General features: G+C 53.8%; 1 protein-coding gene and 1 non-coding gene across 2 annotated transcripts; one reads left to right on the top strand and one right to left on the bottom strand.

Annotated features, from left to right (window-relative positions):
• Positions 1-1157: 1157 nt before the first annotated feature.
• On the bottom strand, positions 1158-1234 carry LOC112066839 (small nucleolar RNA SNORD112). The gene has a single exon (XR_002892917.1). It is a non-coding gene; the product is annotated as a small nucleolar RNA SNORD112 (small nucleolar RNA).
• A 12623-nt stretch (positions 1235-13857) lies between these two features.
• On the top strand, positions 13858-17877 carry RTL1 (retrotransposon Gag like 1). Its single transcript, XM_007111183.2, has one exon. It carries the CDS (start codon positions 13858-13860, stop codon positions 17875-17877), a length of 4020 nt encoding a protein of 1339 aa, XP_007111245.2.
• Positions 17878-18878: the final 1001 nt, after the last annotated feature.

Below are 18878 nucleotides of genomic sequence, written 5' to 3'. Positions count from 1 at the left end.
GCGCCACAGAGCATACAGCTCAGTCCTCTGAAGCTGCCCATGGGCCCGGGGGAATATGAGGCGGTTTTCAGTTAGGGGAAGTCGGATCCAGGCAACATGGGAGCCAAGGGCACTGGAAAGGGACAAAGGAAAGGGGGTGATTAACATGTGGCCAGTTTCATGAATTCGAGAAAAATGTAAAACGTTCTCCTAGACGAGGCAAACATGTCAACGAGTCATCACGATTCCACAGACTATGCTTTGCTGAACTTTAGCATGAGGTGTTGGGGGGCAGGGGTGCCTCTAAATTGGGGTTCACCCTAGGGAACATTTCAAGCCTTGTCTTAAGCGCCGAGGAGAAGCTGGCTGGGACGGCTTGGCCGGAGGCCTGAAGGGTAAAAGGCAGGGCACACACAGAGAGGAGGAGGTAGCTGGTAGGGGCTGCCGTGTGCCTAGCACACGTGTGTGTGTGTGTGTGTGTGTGTGTGTGTGTGTGTGTGTGCGCGCATGGGGAGGGGGCACGAGGCTGGGGAGCTTCCAGCCAGACCCTGAAGGGTCTTACATGCCAGGCTAAGGCTCTTGGACCACGTCCCAGACACTCCGGGAAGTCAGATGGAGGATTTAAAGCAAGACAGCGACAAGGTCAAAATGGCATGTTCGAAAGATCACTCAGTGAAAATAAACTTTGCTGCAAACCATTTAATCGAGCTATCCCACCTCTAAGAAGCTGGACTAAAAGAACAGTCAGGGACGTGTTTACAGATTCAGCTACAAGAATGCTCACTGCAGGGTCGTTAGCAATGTAACAACAACAACAAAACTAAAACAGGACGGCTTAGATCTTTTTTATCAGGCGTCAGTTCAGCAAAATCACATTAATTAAAACCTCAGTTCGTGACATGCTCTCCTCATTTATCTATGCCAGGACCTCTTTTATTTTATGTATCTTTCTTATTTATTTTCTTAAATGATATAACGAGCACACATGGACCCGTGACCCAGCCCAATGACTAGGACTTTGACCAAAGCATCTCCAGGCTCACACTGGCCTCTCCCAGCAGACTTACAGCTGGGCTTTTCAACAATAGAGGAAGCTCTAATCGACAATGGTGCAAACACACCCCGGAATATTAAACAGCTCTTAAAAAGAATGAAACAGCAGAGACCTATTGTCTTTTAATGGACCTCAGTATTTTGCGCAGAACTGGATTAATCAGGATCCTTTGTTCACAAACACTTTCTCATCATTGGTCCAGGCATGTCCCGCTTTTATTTTGCTCATTTATGCATTCACATATTCATTTGTAATAATGTCATAAACACTTGTGAGCCCACTCCTCAAATCCAGACCTTGGCAATTACTTACACCTGCTTCCACAAGCCAGCCCCACCGGGTAAGGACCCGGAGCTTTAGTGACAGCAGCAAGGTGGCGAACTCAACTCCGGTGTGTACAGATTACAGGCTACTAAGGTGTTGTTATAAGGAATGGTGCTTATCTTTTATGATCTCCAAGCACATTCTTGAGTGAAGAAAAACAAGCTGTGCGAAAAGAAATGTACATGATGATATAGTTTACCTTAAGAAAAAAAAAAAAAGAATCATACATTGGAGAGGTCTGTTTAGATACATATGCAAATGCACGGGAAAAAAAAAAAAAAATCTGGAACCAGACACCTGACTCTGACAACAGGAGTTAAAATGGTGGTGACTGGGGGGTTGGGGGGGGGACTGGGATGGAGGAAGGAGTTGACGATGGCTTTAGCTTTTATCTGCAGGGTTTGATTTTCGGTAATGGGTGTATTAATTATCAATGCATTTCTTTCAGAATTAAAATAAACATTTTGCATGTGGGTTTGGTTTTGTTTTGCTGTGTTTGTGTGGGGGGTTTCTGTTAGCTTTTAGCTTTTTTTTTTTTTTTTTAACAAACACAAAAGGAAGAGCATTTTGACTGATGGCTCAGGAGTGGGCATATCTCCCCCAGACAAATTCTGCAGACACGAGGGATTTATTGTATCTCCCAGATCATTCTTTTCTGAATTTTCTACGTTCTAAAACTGGAGCCCTGGGCCTCCGAGTGGCGTGTCAGTGACATGAGGCCAGCAGGTGTGTGCCTGCGGGCTGTGACTACACCACCCACAGGCCCCAAATCCCTCCAGAGCCACGGAGCGGGTGTCTGCAAGGCACCCATCGGGGAGGACTTTCCTTTCTGGTCTTTAAGAGGCCAGAAGGCTAATGCCCTGGCCCGTGTTCTCAGGGATTAGCTAACTAGAATGAGGACTTGGGAGAATGTGACACGAGACAGTCCTGGGCGCAGGGTACACGGGAGCCTCTGGAGAGCAGCAGCCCTGCAGCCCACGTGCACCGGCAGCCTCCCAGCCGGGCGCAACCCGCAGCTGTCACATTGCCCACGCCCCAGGTCTAACCAAGAGGGTGTGTGGCTAACGTGTCAGCTCCCTGAGAACGGGGTGCAAACTTGCAGGCCCTTGCCTGCCCCCCTTCACGTCCCGGGGAGCACACTGCTCCCCAACTCCCCATCGGAACCCCTTCTCTCCCCCAGGCGCCCCAACCTCTGCTTGCACACTAAGCTTCGGACCCGGCTCCCCAGGCCCCCTCCAGCTGTCGCGGGCACGGACTAAGTGTGCCGCTGGGAAGAGCCTTTATCCGCAGATAAAGACATCAAGGCTCGGCGAGCCCCAGAGCACAAAACTAAGCCAACCTGAAACCCAAAGCAGCCTGAAATCAGGTTCTGTCCTGGCCGCCCTCTGCACAGATGAACTGATTAGTTAGCTGGTTAACGTCTCCCCCTCCCTAAGCTAACACAGGCAGGACCTTGTGAGTTCTCTCCCCTCTGCCAGGCAGACACTTATCTTCAACTACGACTTTGGGCGGAAGAAGCGTGAGTACAGGTTAGCCAGCCCTCTGTCGGCTCTTCATCACCTGTCCCGCACGTGAGCCTCTGCTGTTTATTACACGGTGTTTTATTCTGGACAGGGTTTGGTCCTGGTGAACGCTTTGAGATGCCTGCCACAGTTGTGCAGATAACAAAAGATTTTTATGATAAATAAAATACAGTATCCGGGCTACCTGTGTCTGCCTCCGGGCCGGGGTAATTCCACCTGAAGACGTTCATGCCTCAGAAAGGCTACATAAATCCCACAATGCCAATAAAGTTACAGGGCTGACTCAAGAAAAGGCCCTCCGGACCCAGCGCTGACCTGTCTAACCCTCCCTGTTCCCCTCTGGACTCTACAAAAATGAGAAGGGCTTTCAAAGGGACAGTTAGGGGGACACATCCCCCTGAAATAAGAACCATGTTCGCATATGTTGAGCGCCTACCGTGTGCCAGGCCTTTTATCTTTCCCTTCACGAAAAGCATCAAGGCGACGCTTGAAGATGGCTGTCCCCATCCTGGCAGAGCAGGCGAGGGGAGTTATAGCCCAAGGCCACCCACCTCCTCCCAGGGGAGCCCACCCTCTCTGCCCCCACGAGCAGACCCCTTAAGCCCCCATCACAGACACCCCGGTTGTAGGCATCGCTCTGTATTACGGTGAGGGATTTTAACACCTCCCCGGGGGGGATGTATAACGGACAGACAAGAGTAACAGTGTCGTTCTGGATTTTTAGTTGTAGACTGTCTTAAGGTTGCGTGACGCCCCCAGTCTTTGAGGGCCCTACCTCCCAAAGAGGCTGTCAGTGTGACAGAGCAGGGCATACGTACCTGGTCTGCTTCAAGGTCAGCCTAGGAGGGCCTCACACTCCTCCGGGCAGGGGTGTGCCACCCTGGGGGCCAGGGCTGGGCCACGCCCTGGCCTCGGGAACCCACCGACCCACTGCCCGCCGGGGACAGTGAGCCTCAGCTGCAGAACAAAGGGCTTGAGTTAGTTCCCTCCTGAGGACTCTACACATGTACAAATTGTTCAAATGTACCAATCAGGGGTTAAAAAAAAAAATCATTTTTCAGACCTTTCTATTCGATCCTGGGCCAGGCATCTACTCCCTTCCTGGAGAAAACCGCCATCTCACCTCTCCGCCACCTGGGAGGGGAGAAGAGAAAATGCCCACGAGGTCCCCTGGCAGAGGTGCAGGCCACCTCTCTGAGCCGCTGCCCCGGGGCCTCACCTGCTGCCGGCAGCCCTACTCTGCTGTGCGCTAAGGGGAGGAGTGAAGGAAGGAGTAGCCAGTGCGGACTGACGTCGGGGGCAGAACAAAACACTACAGGGGTCCGGCAAGAACAGGGGGCTTGCCGAGAGCTCAGGAGTCACAGAGCAAAGGCGGGACCCAAGTGCCGCCGGCGTGGACCTCAGCTGGGTTGACACGCGGGCCCTGAGACCGATGAGATGTGCGGCCTGGGTCAGTCCCAGTTCCAGAAGTGAGATCGACCCATAGGGTCTGAGGTTTGTCTCTGGGCCTCAGGCTCCTCTTCTGCGAAATGGGGATAATAACTAACACCTTCACGGGGTATTCTGAGGATTAAGGGGATGAAAGCAGTTCCCGGCACATAGTAAGTACTCAAGAAATATCACAGAGGGACACAAACGTAGCGATGGGGGGACTGTATCACATGACGTGATATAGTCCCAAGAGAAAAGCAGGACAGAGGCTGTGAGTGGACTGTGGTTGCTACCGTGGAGAGTGCATGCACCTCCCAAACCTAGGCTTTCATACTTAAAGAAACCCATTTATCCAATAACTTTCTAGAAAGAAGCGAAGTTCCAGTTGACGGGACGGGAGCAGAGCCACCGATCGCCTGCATCAAAGGTAAGACTTGGGGTGGGGATCTCATGCTGACCTCCCCCTGGGGGGCCTGGGCCAGCGCTCAGGAGGAGAGGTTAAAGGGTTTGCTTGCCTGCAAGAAAAAACCAGGACATGGAGGACTCAACAGCTCTGCTCAAATACTTGAGCGGCTATAATTAGCAGGTCCTGGGCCAGCTGTCCTGTCCCTTTGCCCACAAGCAAATGAGCCAGAATGAGTTGGGGATGACCGCGTGAGTGAGATTTTCGAGGAGACGGAGGGGAGACACCGAGGTCCCCGTTCCTTTGGTCTGGGCTCCTGGCGGGCCATGCAATGACAGTGGCCCCTCCAGTCCTCAGGGCCCCAAACGGCCACTGCCCACTGCACCCAGGGCCTCGGCTCCTGCCCCTCCATCCACCAGTGGAGGGAAGAAAGCCTAAGCCTGGCTTTGAGCACTGCCTCTGCCTCTTCCTTCCTGAACTGAGCTCTCGGAATCCCAGTTAAAGCTGTGAGGCCAGAACACGCCCACCCCATAAGGAACAAAGTCAGTATTAGGGTCTTGCCTGACACAGAGCAGACACTCGGGAAGCATCCATTTTAATAAATGAGCGCTAATTACCCCCATCTGGAGGACACGTGCCTTCTGCACCCTACAGCGCCCCCCCGCCCCCCGTCCCTCACTGGCTCCAGTCACGGGCGGCTTATCGCTGGGGCTGTTCAATGGCCTGGATCCGAGCGCCTTCGTCACCGCTAATTACGGCTCCTGGGCAAAGCCGCTTCACCCTCCGGACCCTGGTCCACTCACTTGCAAGGCAGGGCGTCGTCACCTCACAGGGTTAATGGGAAAACTAAAGTTGACACCATGAGTGAAAACACTGTCTGAGTCTGCCTGACCATTACAATTATAGCGGGTGTTCTAAAAGTAATAATCATAAGAGTCCTAAGGAAAATAACAGGCACAGAAATTCTTGGGAGATTTGCCAAAGTAGATTTACCTACTCGTTGGTAGCATTTCACAGTTTACAAAGGGCTTGCTGTGCCCACCTCCCCTGGGAAGGCCGTGCTCCTTCCACTATGTAAATGGGGAGACTGAGGCCAGCCTCGGCCTCCCACTCCAGCCCAAGCTGCCCTGCATGTCCCCAGACTCCAGGCTCCTAGGCCTGCAGCCACCTCACACCAGGCAGAGAGGGAGCCCACCAGAGATGCGAGAAAGTCCACCGAGACCCCTCCCAGCCCAGCTGTCAAACCTGGACCAACACTAGAAGAAGCCACCCAGCCTGTGTTCCCAACCGTGGAACTAGTGCGAGAGCCCCCAGTTCGTAAGAGTGGCTGCTGGAACTAACTTCCACCTACTCAGCCAACGCCTCCCCTCACCCCTGCTCCCCGGGGTCACCCCTCGAGCCCCTCTCAGGACCCCAGAACTACAGGAGCCAAGTGAGAAGACCACAGCCCAGGCCTCCCCGCAGAGGTGGGGAAACTGAGGGCCCCGGGGGAGAAGGGCACGCTGAAAGTCAGCGGGGGCCCCAGCCTGGCAGCCGGTACGGGCTCCTTCTCCTGCCCGCTTGCCTTGAAAGGCAAGAGAAGCCTCAGGACCAGCTGATTGGCCCGGCCGATTGGGGCAGCCCAAAGAAGGAGGCCACCCTCCCCGTGACCCTCTCCCGGCCCCGCCCGCAGGTGGCACTCTCCCCCTCCCCGGGTTATTCTGGGCAGAGCGATCCAGCTGCCCCCGGAGCTGCCAGTCAAGCGGCGGCAGGACGGGCACTCTGCATCGGAGGGAACACTGCTGGGTCAGGGGCCCTGCCCTTCACCTTGATGGCCTGGGGAGGCGAGGGGCTGCAGGGACCCTCTCCAGGAGACCTCCACCTAGCCCGGGAGGGAGGCGGAGGTGGAGGCCAGGGGGGACAGCCCCAGCTCTGCCGTAACTCGCTGTCTTCCTGAGTCACCGCTTCCCCCTTCTAGACACTCAGTGTCCCCAGTTATGTCTGAGGCCCGGGGGGGCCTGACCGTCAAGGACCTCTGTCCAGGCCCCAGGGGGAGAAAGGGGAGTAACAGAGACTAGCCGTTCTGGGTCAAGGTGAGAAGGGTCTCCTATCTGTAAGGCCCAAGGGGTCTTTCGCACAAGTCAGGGAGGTGAGTGTCAAGGCAGGGTCTCGCAAGGGAGGGACCCCCAACTTGAGCTCTGCCAGGCCAGCAGCCCCTGAAGGTGCCATGGTCCGCTGGGACCCGGGACCCAACCCCAGGTCCTCTTGGGACCCTCGGGGGGCCACCCTCAGAAGCCCCACCACCCTTCTCCTCTGCTCCCAGCTATCAAGCCGAATGCGGAGAGGGACCACGCCACTGGGCCTCACCAGGGGAATCAAGAAGGACCCCCGGCCTCAGCCTGCTAAGGGCACAACTTGACCTTGACCTTAGTTTAACAGAATAACTAAGAACGGCCTGTTCTTAGTTGAAGCCCTCCCAGTGCCCCTGCGCGCCCACCCGCACGCCCACCCGCGTCGTGGGGCTCCATTCCATCCATGCCACCAGCAGGACTGGGGCAGTGGAGGAAGCACATGGAAGACACTCATTTCCAGGCGACCGAGCCCCCAAGGCCTGGCGGTTGTGTCCCTCGAACCCAAGTGGTTCTGAGCACAGCCTTGAGGCGGCGCAAGGCAGAGAGGGGTCTTCACCTGACAACAGCCCTGGCGCCCACCTGATGGCCCCGAAAGCCAGGGGGCTCCAGGTGTGACAGCCAGCGTCTGGGAGGCCAGAAAAGGGGAACACGAGAAGCCCTCCTTCCCCTTCCCCCCCTCAGCCCTCCTCTTTCTCGCTGTCCCACCTTCTCCTCAGCAACTTGGGCCTCCGCACCCCTCCCCTGTCCTAACCTCTCCCCTAATTCCTCCACCTCCGCCCCCTGCCCCAGGCTCAACCCTGCCCCTAAACATCCTCTCATCTCCTCTTCCAAGCTCTATTTTTAAAATCAGATTTCCTTTACTGTGCAAGTGAGCTGACGGGGAGAGGTATTCGCTGAGGGATTGCCCCCCCCCCCCTCCGGCTCCCCACACCCAACCCTTCATAGACACACGTTGGCAGCCCTGACCCAATGGACCACTTGCTCAGAGGCGAGCAAGGAGCTGACCTGACCGAGAAGGCTCCAGGCACCGAAGGTGGTGAGGCTGGGCTGTCTGTGTATGAGTGTCGGGAGGGGAAGAAAGAGGGTCCAACCCAAAGACCCCACACCAGGTGCACTAAATCATCCTGGATTTTGGAGGGTTGTTTTTTTTGGTAAGGTTAAGAATTTCCAAATCAGTAGACACTTCTGAAAGAAATTTTTGTGAGGCTTGAGACTTCAACCTGTATCCAGCTGCATTCGTAGGACGGAGAATGCTACTTCCGGAGAGCCCAGAGGAGAGGCAGGGGCAGCCCCTGGGCTGCATGGGGCTGCGGCGGGTGGGCCCGTGGAGGACAGGAGTCAGAAAGAATCCCCAGTGGTTGTCCAAAGCGGTACGTGGGTCTCCGGCGATGCCCAAAGCTCTTGCAAAGGGGCAGACGGCTGAGGCCAGTGGAGCTTCAAGGGGGGTGCTCGCCAGGAGTACTAGGAGACCCCCGCCCTGCCCCTCCAAGACCCCGAGCTCACCTCCAGCACAGTATTGAACACAAGGGTGTGGTCCTCATCTCTTTGCTGGTGATGTTCTGCAAGGTTGCCTCCATTCCTTTATCTTGGAGATCTAGCATAATGCCTGGTCCAGAAAAAAGAATCAGGACGTGCTGCATGAATTAATGAATCACAGGTAGAGAGATGAGTTTTAAAAAAACAAAAGGACCTGGGACAATGAAATCAAGATGTGTCTGGGGGGCAAGAAGTAAGAAACCCAGTCTTTGAGGCGTGAAGGGCGAAAGGAATAAGAAACTGAAGCTAAGAATCGTAGATGGTACAAAATGTTGGTTTCGTGCAAATTTAGGCTTTATACCCTAAGTAATAAAGAGCAATGTGAAGATTTTTCAGTACAACAAACACTTGGCCCAATTTGCATTTCATGCTCAGGCAATTGGATTGTATGTTACGGACATGCGTGTGGAGGGTTTTAAACTGAGGAAACCATGATTAAGTCTGGGAGCCACGCGAAGACAGGGAGACATTTTGTTAGTGATGAAAATTGACTAAAAAGATTTTAAGTGGGGGGTTTCATGAATAGATTTGGGGTTTGGGGCGAAGAAATCTGGACTTCATTTTGAGAAGTGACAGGATCAAACTTTTATAATCATGCTAAGGAGTGTGGATTCTTGCCAGTGGGTTTGAAGAAATGTGATGGGGAGATTTTTGCTTGTGGGAGGTAAGTCTGCAGAAAAACACAAAATATATTTTAAGGCTTTGGACTTTACATTACAGGCAATGAGGAAAAACTGGAAAATTGTACAGAGAAAAGTAAGAGCCACACATTTAAGTATCATGCTAAAACATCTGGACTTTACATGGTGAAGGGTGCCAAAGTCTGACTTTCAGAGCACACCAAGGAGATCTGATTGATGCTGACAGTAAGGCTGAAAGACTTTGATCAGAGCAGTTACATGATCAACATTGGGACTACGCAGAGAAATGTGGAATTTATTTTGAGGCTCTGACATGATGAGATTTTTGCACGTGCCCAGGAATTTGATTTTAGGCAATAAAAAGTTCTAAGAGCGTGACATGCTGAGTTTTGTTGTATTCGATGAAGAGTGTGCAGTGAAATTACAAAATAAAATTCACATTTGATGCTAAGATTTCGGATTTTTACTCCATAATTCCACAATCAAGAGACACTGTGAGATTTCCAGTGCAGTGACAAGATCAAACTTTATTGACTGTGCTAGAAAGCGTGAATTTTATTTTAAGGGATGACAAGATCAAATTTTTATATCATGCTAAGAAGTTTGGATTTAAGCCAATAAAGGGTTTCAAAGAATGACGGGGTGAGATGTGGCGATGTTTTCATAGACCAGTCCGAAGATAAATCACATGGTAAAACGCTGTATTTTACGATGAGTAGTTGGGACTTTATGTTACAGGCTATGAAGAAACCTTGGAAAGTTTTAAATTGGGGAGTTTACACGATCAAACGTACACATTTCAGCAGAGCTACAAGAGTGGATTTTTATGGTAAAGATAGTACGATCAGATTTTTATAACATGCCAAGGAGATGCGATTTTATGTGAGAGCTGAAGGCATTCAAGCATCTCATTCGGGGGAGGGCTATGATCTCGCTTTTGAACCCTCATGCAGAGGCATTTGGATTTTAGCCAGCAAAGGGTCTTAAGGAGTGACTGATGAGAGTTTTGTCTCCAGGGGAATTAGCTGGTAAAATATATTTTATGCTAAGGTGTCTGGATTTGATGAACCAGATAATGAAGGCACATCGCCAGCTCAGGGGAGGCACCCCTTGGTACAAGCGCACACTGTCTGTACTTTATGCCGAGGAATTGGAGCACTTATGGCGAGTGATATGGAGAGGCGGGGCAGGACTTTACACCTATACAGAGGTCATATGATTGAATTTGCACAGCATGCTAAGAAGTTTGGACACTATCTTGAGGAACAACAGGATCACTTTTTTGTGTCGGGCTAAGGAATTTGGCTGTCAGCCATTAAAGAGATTTTAAGAAAAATTTCTGTGTTTGATAAGAGCAGTCTGCAGAGAAATTGTACAGTAAAATGTGTATTTTATGCTAAGGAGTTTAGGTCCTATCTCACAGGTGACTAGACACATTATAAGATTTTAAGCAGAAGTTACAAGACCAAATTCATGCATCTTGCAAGGAAATGGGACCTTTTATGACATGGTCAAATTCTGATATCATGCCTAATTTAGAGGTTTGGAATTAAACCAAAACAAGTTTAAGAAGTGACCTGGTGGGCTTCCCTGCGCCTGCGCGTCCGGAGCCTGTGCTCCGCAACCGGAGAGGCCACGTACCGCAAAAAAAAAAAAAGAAAAAGAAAAGAAAAGAAAAGAAGAAGTGACCTGGTGAGATGTGGGGTTTTATATCCATGAGTTTGCAGATAAATTACATGATAAAAATTTTTATTTTATGCTAAGTGATTGGAACTTCATATTATAGGCAGTGAAAAGAAAGTTTTGTAAGCTTTAAATAGAGAAGTTATGGATAACTTTCATGCCTCTTTTGCTAAAAGTTTAAACTTTGATGTTAAGGAGTAGGAAGTGCAAGTTTTCACAACATGCCAAGGGTATTAGATTTGAGGTTGAGGTCGAGAAAGTTGAAGGATTCAATCAGGTACCTCATCAAATTTATAAACATGTTGAGAGTCTCGGCCTTCTTTTTTTTTTTTTTTTTTTTTTTTTTTTTATTTAAACTAAGCGCCAGGTCTTAGTTGTAGCATGCAGGATCTTTAGTTGGGGCCTGCGGAATCTTTTAGTTGTGACGTGCAGGCCCCTGGCTGCGGCATGCAGGATCTAGTTCCCTGACCAGCGATCAAACCCGGGCCCCCTGCATTGGGAGCGCAGATTCTTAACCGTTGGACCTCCAGGGAAGACCCAAGAGTATAGACTTTATATTAAGAAGGAGATAATCTAGTTTTTGAATCATCTTGCTAAGGTGTTCAGATTTTAACTGATTAAGGGTTTTAAGAGACATACTGAGATTGTGTATTTTACGTTTTAGCCAATTTAAATTTTTAAATTGTAAATTTCAGCCAATAAAGGATTTTAAGGGTAGTAAGAGACCTACTGAGATTTTATATTTTAAATTTTAGCCCATTTAAAATTTCTAATTTTAAAATTCAAATTTTAGCCAATTTAATTTTTTTAGTTTTAAATTTTGGCCAGTAAAGCACTCCAAGGGTTTTTAAAGACATACTGAGATTTTATATTTCAAATTTTAGTCAATTTAAAATTTTAGCCAATAAAGGGTTTTAAGGGTTGTAGGTGATATACTGAGATTTTACGTTCTAAAGTTTAAACGTTAGCCAATTTAAATTTTCATTTTAAAATTCAAATTTTAGCCAATTTAATTTTTTAAATTTTAAATTTTAGCCACTAAAGTGTTTTAAGGGTTTTAAGAGACAACTGAGATTTCATATTTTAAATTTCAGCCAATTTAAAATTTTTAATTTTAAAATTCAAATTTTAACCAATTTAAAATTTTTACTTTAAATTTTAGCCAATAAATCATTTTAAGGGTTGTAAGAGACATACTGAGATTTTTGTTTTAAATTGTAGCCAATTTAAATTTTCAATTTTTAAATTTTAGCCAGTAGAGGGTTTTAAGGGTTGTTAAGAGACATACTGAGATTTTTATTTCTAATTGATGAGTCTGCAGATGAATTATTGTGTCAAATCTTGTATTGCAATTAGAGACTTGGAATTTTACAATAATACACAGTTAACAGGACTTTTGTGAAGAGGAAATGAGTTCATTTATACAATGTGCTATATACATATTCTCATAATGGAGATGATGGTGATTATTTTACCTAAAAAAATGTAATCTCTGCCTCGAGGGAATGACATGATCAGAATTTTCTATTATTCTAAGGCCTTACATTTTAGCCAGAAAAAGATTTCGGTGAGTTTGTGTGTCAGGAATTTTTATGCTAACAGGTTTGGATTTAATATCGTAGACAGCAAATAAACAGCGAAAGGTTTCAATCAGAGGGACTGCAGGATCAAATTTAACTGTCATGCTAACAAGAATGTATTTAATTTTGAGAAACAGCAGATCAGAATTTCGTATCGTGCTGGAAAGTCTGGATTTTAGCCAATGAGGAGTTTTACACAAGGGAATGCGTTTTTTTTTTTTCTAATAGATTGGCCCAGTGGCTAAAAAAGAGAACTGAGAAGCAGCGAAAAGCGTTAAATGCATAAAGAGCAGTAACTGTAGAGCTAGTTAACTGGATAGCCAGAACTCAATTTGCTCGGCCCCAACACAGAAGTGTGCAAATAACCCCAACCAAAACATCTCTGTAAATTCAGCCTTGGCCCACCGAAACCACCCATGATCAGATTTTCAAAAATCCATCCTAAGTCACTCAGATGTCAAAGCTATCCGATGCCCTCCCCACACCCCGACCCCTTACTGGACATCCCAGCTCTACTAGATATACCCCGATGCTGGCGGGGAAACCAACCAGCAACAGAGAAGGGGCATCTGCTAGAGCAAAGAGATTGCAGGGGCGTACGAAGATTTTTGCACAAGCGGAACGGAGGCCGAATGTTTGACGTTCCTGAGCTCCCACGGACGGCGAGGGCAATCTCGGGAGAGCGCAGATTTTAGGAGGGGTGGGCACATGATTTGCAGGTCTCCTCGACAGCTCAGAGCTGGGGAGAACGCTGCATTGGAAGCTGGTGAAAGACAGGAAATCAGCAAAAACTCCGAGTCCGAACCAAGTCACAAACGCACAAGTCTCTGGCACACAGTAGGTGTTTTATAAACGTTTCTGGAAAAAAAAAAAAAAAAAAAAAGAAAAGCCAGAATCCAGATCACTACTTCTGCCTGCCCCCGATGTCTCCTTCGAATCTGGGAGAGGAAATAAGAGCTATTTTGGGCGTCTGAGCCAACCGACGGGATAGCAGCCAAGTGCCCATTTTCTCCTCTTGCCCTGAACTTGTCAAACAGTAGGCATCTCTGCTGGAGAGCCGCACCTCGCAAGCGAGGAGGCCCAGCCTGCCAGGAGCAGCTTTGGACGGCACTGAGATGCGACCTCTGTGACTTTCTGGTGACCAAGGAAGGGAAGGGAGGCTGACCAGGCCTGTGTGCCAGGGTTGAAATGGAGCGGCTAATGCACCCTGCCAGGTGCCTGCCTGCCACTCCGGGCCCATCAACTCCACAGAATTTATGGGCTGTGAATTTCTTACAGCCACGGGGGAGTAGTCAGGCCAGACAGGCAGAGTCAGCCCGGGAGAGTAGGCGGGAAGGTCAGGGGTTTGCAGATTTTTCTCTCCATGGGATGCCCCAAGTTGGACCCAGGGAGGCTTTCCCCAGCTTCTCTCTGCTCTGCCAAGTTGGGCATCTGATTTGTCCTGGAGACCCTGGCCTCGTGAGACCCTAAACCACTGCCTTTCCTCGCACCCCCTCCCCACCCCCAGGTTCTGATCTCTGCCATCCCAGTCACCGACCGGACGCATCACAACCTTACCAGTCTTCAGAGAACACTCCTTCCCATCCGACGAAATGATAGAACCCTCTGAAGACTCATTTGAGACGATGATGGAGCGTAAGAATCCATCATCAAAACAAATGGAGTCCTCCGAGGGCTCATCCAACACCACCGTGGAGACAGCAGGCAGCAGAGCGGAGGCGGCGGAGGCGGCGGCGGCGGCGGCGGGGCTGGCCGGTGGCCTGGCCCAGGAAGTGGAAGAGCTGCCCATTGATCTCCTCCAAGACATGGAGGAGCCATCCAGTGGCCCACATAGGGAAATAAAGGATCCACCCAATGACCTACTCCAAGACCTGGAGGAGTCACGCGATGGTTCACGTCTGGAAGCGGGGGGTCCATTCGGTGGGGCACCTGGTAGAATGGAAGAGGTATCAGTCAACCCACGGGGAGCCCAGGAAGAGCAAGACGACTACACTGACCTGGCTGGGCGGAAAGAGGAGGAGCATCCCGAAGGGCCGACGGACAGCTCGACAGCAGGAATCATGGGCACGGTGAGGTCCATCATCTCTCTGTACTTCCGGATGCAAGACCTCAGAGAGCAGCAGAGAGTGGCGGAAGAGATCCTGATGAAGGGGATCAGCGCCGGCCACCTGCCGATCCCAGGCAAGTTCTCGGGCGATCGCAGGGAATACCACGAGTTCGTCGCGCTCTGCCAACTGATCTTACAGAGCTACCCGAGGATGCTCTACAGCGACCGCCTGCGAGTGGGGTACGTCATCTGCCACCTCTCGGGCTTGGCCTTGGAATGGGCCAAAGATCTGGTGGAGAGAGAAAGCCCCCTGATCGACGACTTCCCAGCCTTCCTGGAGGCCATGTCCGATACGTTCCAGTACCGCCAGGCCCTGCGGGTGGCGGAAGAGGCCATGTTCAACCTCAGGCAGGGGGATCGCGCCGCCATCGAATACGTCAACGAGTTCCAGGGCCTGGTACCCACCCTGGGCTGGCCAGACGAAGTCCTGCGGGCCCACCTGTGCCAGGGGCTCAAGGAGGAGATCAGGCACTATCTGTTCCGCGTCCCTCAGCCGGATTCGCTGGACAGCCTGATTGTGCTGGTCCTGCAGATAGAAGAGAAGCTGGCAGAGAGAAGGGCGATGCTCAGGCTGCCCCCGGAGGCCCGCCCGCGGAACCTGACCTGGATCGACTCGCCGGCTCCAGAGCGGTGGGCAGTGAGCAGCTGGCTGCCCTGCGAGGCCCAGCCCGCCATCAGCCGCGACCACCTGTTCCTGCTGCTTATGGTGAGGGTGAACCCCTACCACAGCGTGGCGGTCCGGGCCCTGGTCGACTCGGGGGCGGGTGGCAACTTCATGGATGAGAGGTTCGCCCAAGAGCACTACGTCGAGCTCTACGAGAAGCCCTACCCGCGGTCGGTGCAGTCCGTGGACGGCTCGCTGGTCGGCCACGAGCCCGTCTGGCTCTACACCGAACCCCTGGTGTGCACCCACCAGAACCACCAGGAGTCCCTGGAATTCGACATCGTTCCGTCTCCCGACTTCTCCGTGATACTCGGCACCAACTGGCTCCGAGTGCACAGCCCAGAGGTCGACTGGGTCAAAGGCCGCTGCACCTTCCACTCTCCCTACTGCCTGAAGAACTGCTTCCGCCCGCCCCCACCATGCATCGCTCTGGAAAGACACGCCAGAAGCTTGCTGCCCGGACTGCCGCCCCTGTACTCCGACCTGGCCGACGTGTTTAACCCGAAGGAAGCAGATGAGGAGACTTCCAACCAGCCAAGCTCAGACGGATCCGATGATCTTTCTGAATCAGAGCCCTCTGAGCTTCAGCAGGCTGGAGACAGTGATCCCAGCGAGACCTACTACGAGCGTCCCTCCACCGCGCCGTGGGAACCTGTGGGAGCCAGGATGCAAGAAAGAGCCAGGCGGGAGGAATACTGGCACCCGCAGGACACGCTGACCAGCAGACACGACTACGTACAGATGATTCCAGAACTGTTCGACCAGTTACACGGAGCTACGTGGTTCACGAAGCTGGGGCTGCGCGGCACCGTCGTGGAGGAAAGCATGAACGTACGCCAGACAGAAGATGTATGGAAGGCGGCGTTCGGTTTGGAGCTTCAAGAGATGACGAGCTACCAGCCCTTCCTGATCTGCGCAGACCCCATCATCCCTCAGGGCGTGATTCACTTTATCCTAAAGGACATGCTCGGTTTCTTTGTCCTCTCGTACGGGCAGGACGTCCTGGTCTACTCAATGAGCCGGGAGGAGCATCCCCACCACGTCCGCCAAGTCCTGGTCCGCTTCCGCTACCACCACGTCTACTGCTCCCTGGACAGAAGCCAGTTCCACCGGCACAGCGCCGACTTCCTGGGATTCGTCGTGACCCCCAAAGGGGTGAGACTCAACAAGAGCATTGTGAGCACCGTAACCGGGTACCCCGTCCCTGGCTCTGCGAAGTCCCTGCGAAACCTCATCGAATTCGCCTTCCCGTACCGGCACTTCGTGGAGAGCTTCGCCGCCATCACGGAGCCCCTGGTGCGGCAGCTGCTGAGCTACCGGCCCTTCTACTGGGGGCGCGAGGAGCAGGACGCCTTGGAGCGCCTGAAGCGGGCGTTCCGCGAGGCGCCCCTCCTCCACCACCCCAAGCCCCAGAACCCCTTCTACTTGGAGACGGGCGTCACCAAGACGTCCCTGCACGCCTCCCTGATCCAAGTCGACGACCAAAGCGGCAAGCGAGTCTGCTGCGCTTTCTATTCTCGAAACATCTCCCCGATCGAGGTCGAGGCCTCGCCGGCGGAGATGAAGATCCTTCCAGTACGGGCTGCCTTCATGGTGTGGTGCCGCTACCTGGAGAACACCGAGGAGCCCATCATGATCCTCCTCAACACAGAGGATCTGGCCTCTCTGAACGATGACAGGCTCACCGTACTTCTCCCCGGGCACTGGGTCTTCTTCTTCTCCCACTTCCACTTCGACGTCATGGAGCGGCCAGAGCCAAAGGGCGGCCGGCCCCTGCCGCCCGCGTGGAAACTTCTCCGGAGGAGAGCCCTCCAGCACCGCGCCGCCACTCGGCCGGGGATGCTCTTCGCTGTGGGAGGGCCCCCCAGGGATCAGGCCCCGGAATCGGGGGACGGAGAGGAGACCGAAGACGCCCTTCATCAGGACGGGCCAAGCGGGCAGAACCTCCAGCAGGAGGTCCTGGCTCTCATACCGGCCGACCAAATACTCCACAGCTTCCTCGCCCACCTCAGCGCGGCCCAGATCAGGGCCGGCCTCCTGCACTTCTTCCGAGGCCTCCTGTTCTGGAAGAACCTCCTGGCCGTGGCCGCCCTCCTGGTGCTGCTGCGGTCCAGAAGGCGCCTGGCCCTGCCGCCCGCGCCCACCCCGGACACGGCCCGGCCGCCACCACGGCGCTCCCTGCGCCTGCTCCTGGACCCGTCCCTCCCCGCTGGCCGCGCCATCGCCATCGCCACCGCCGTCGCCCGGCCGTTCGCCCAGATGCCCCCCGTCACGGGCGCCGACGCCATCCCAGCCGAGGAAGCGGCCGAGCCGTCCCTGGGCGCCGGCCGGCGGCAGCGCGACGCCCTGCTTGGCCTGCGAGCCGCGCCCGGGTTCTGGCAGATGCTGTGCGAGTTCCTGGCCCTCGGAGTCGCCCCCCGTGAGGGGACCCGCCCCCGCCCGCGCCCGCGCCCGCGCCCGCACCGCCGCCTGGAGCCGCACGTCGTCGATGAAGAGGGTGTCGTCTCGCGAGAAGCCCTGCAAGACGACCTGCAACGTTACCGTCAGTGTGGCCTGCATGACGGCCTGCAAGACACCTCGCAGGACGAGCGGGAGAGCGACGAGCGGGGGGCCCCGGGCGCCCTCGGGCCCCGCCGGCGCCTCCCCACCCACGCCGACGCCCACCGTCTGCTCTACAGCCGCGGCGCCCGGGAGCTGGCGGCCGGGGCCCCGACCCGCCTCCCGACCACCGTCCGCTCCCAGTCCACACCCAGCCGCGCCGGGGCGGGGGCGGGCCCCCCCAGGGAAGGAGCAACGCTGGGGGAGCTGCCCAGCGAAGAGGCGGACGCGGACCTCGACTGAAAACGCCTCCTCCCCTCCGCCCCGCCGCCCCACAGAACCTCCCGCCCGCCCCCCCGTGCCCCAGCCGGCTTCGCTGGGACCCCGGGCCCCCTTCCTGCCACTCCTGACCCAAGGGGAAACACTTGAGAAGGGCAAACAGTCAGCTCGCCCACCAGCACCGGTATCCGTGCCAACGGACTATCCAGCGCACTGTCCAACCATCAGAGACCCAGAGCCAGCTCAGGGCTACCCAATTCCGTCTTAATTCTCCAGGTCCCAGGCCTGCAACTGGGCGCGAGATCAATGAGAGGAGAGAGCAGTGATGGGCAGGAAATGACCCCATGACCCAAGGCCGGGCGAAGAATCGGCACAGCAGACGCAGCCGAGCAAGCAGATGCCAGGGACCCAGCCCCCTGGGGAGACGAGTGGCCACCCTGGGCCACCCTGGGACACCGACCTCGGGGGTTCCACTGACTTCTTCCACCTCCACCACCGGTGCCCCGGGCCCGACCCCGACCTCCCCCGCCGCGTGGGGCGCTGGGGCTCCTCCCCCGCCCCACCTCCCTGCAAAGCTGCGCCCGCCCCCCGCCCCGTCTGGTCCAGCTCCCTCGACACTGACTGTCTGACCCTGAGCTCTGGCTCTCACCTGGGCGGCGTTGCTCCACAGAGGGTCCCGACGTGCCCGTACTTACCGGACTCACTCGCAGCCTCAGGCGTCCCTGCGACTGTCCGGGACGCTGGCGGGGTGACCTCGCCCGGGCGGGCTCCCTCCCCCACCCCAACACTGACAGCACGGGGGCCTGAGGCCCGAGACAAGGGGAGGGGCTCCAAGCGAGACCGAGAGAGGCCCGAGACAGCCAAGCAGCCGAGAGAGCGCTCCTAGCAGACCACCGCTCTCCGCCACGGGGAGGAGACCCTCCCCGCCTTCCCCTCCTCACCGCTCCCCACCCCCCAAATAAAGCAGAGTTAAAAGATGATCTGACCCCGTGGCTTGTTCTGAAGGTGGAGGGCGGGGACGGGCA

The sequence above is a fragment of the Physeter macrocephalus genome, chromosome 11, assembly GCF_002837175.3.
Source record: "Physeter macrocephalus isolate SW-GA chromosome 11, ASM283717v5, whole genome shotgun sequence".
Taxonomy (NCBI): Eukaryota; Metazoa; Chordata; class Mammalia; order Artiodactyla; family Physeteridae; genus Physeter; species Physeter macrocephalus.
The sequence above is the reverse complement of the archived record's forward strand: the minus strand, read 5'-3'. Positions and strand labels throughout refer to the sequence as shown.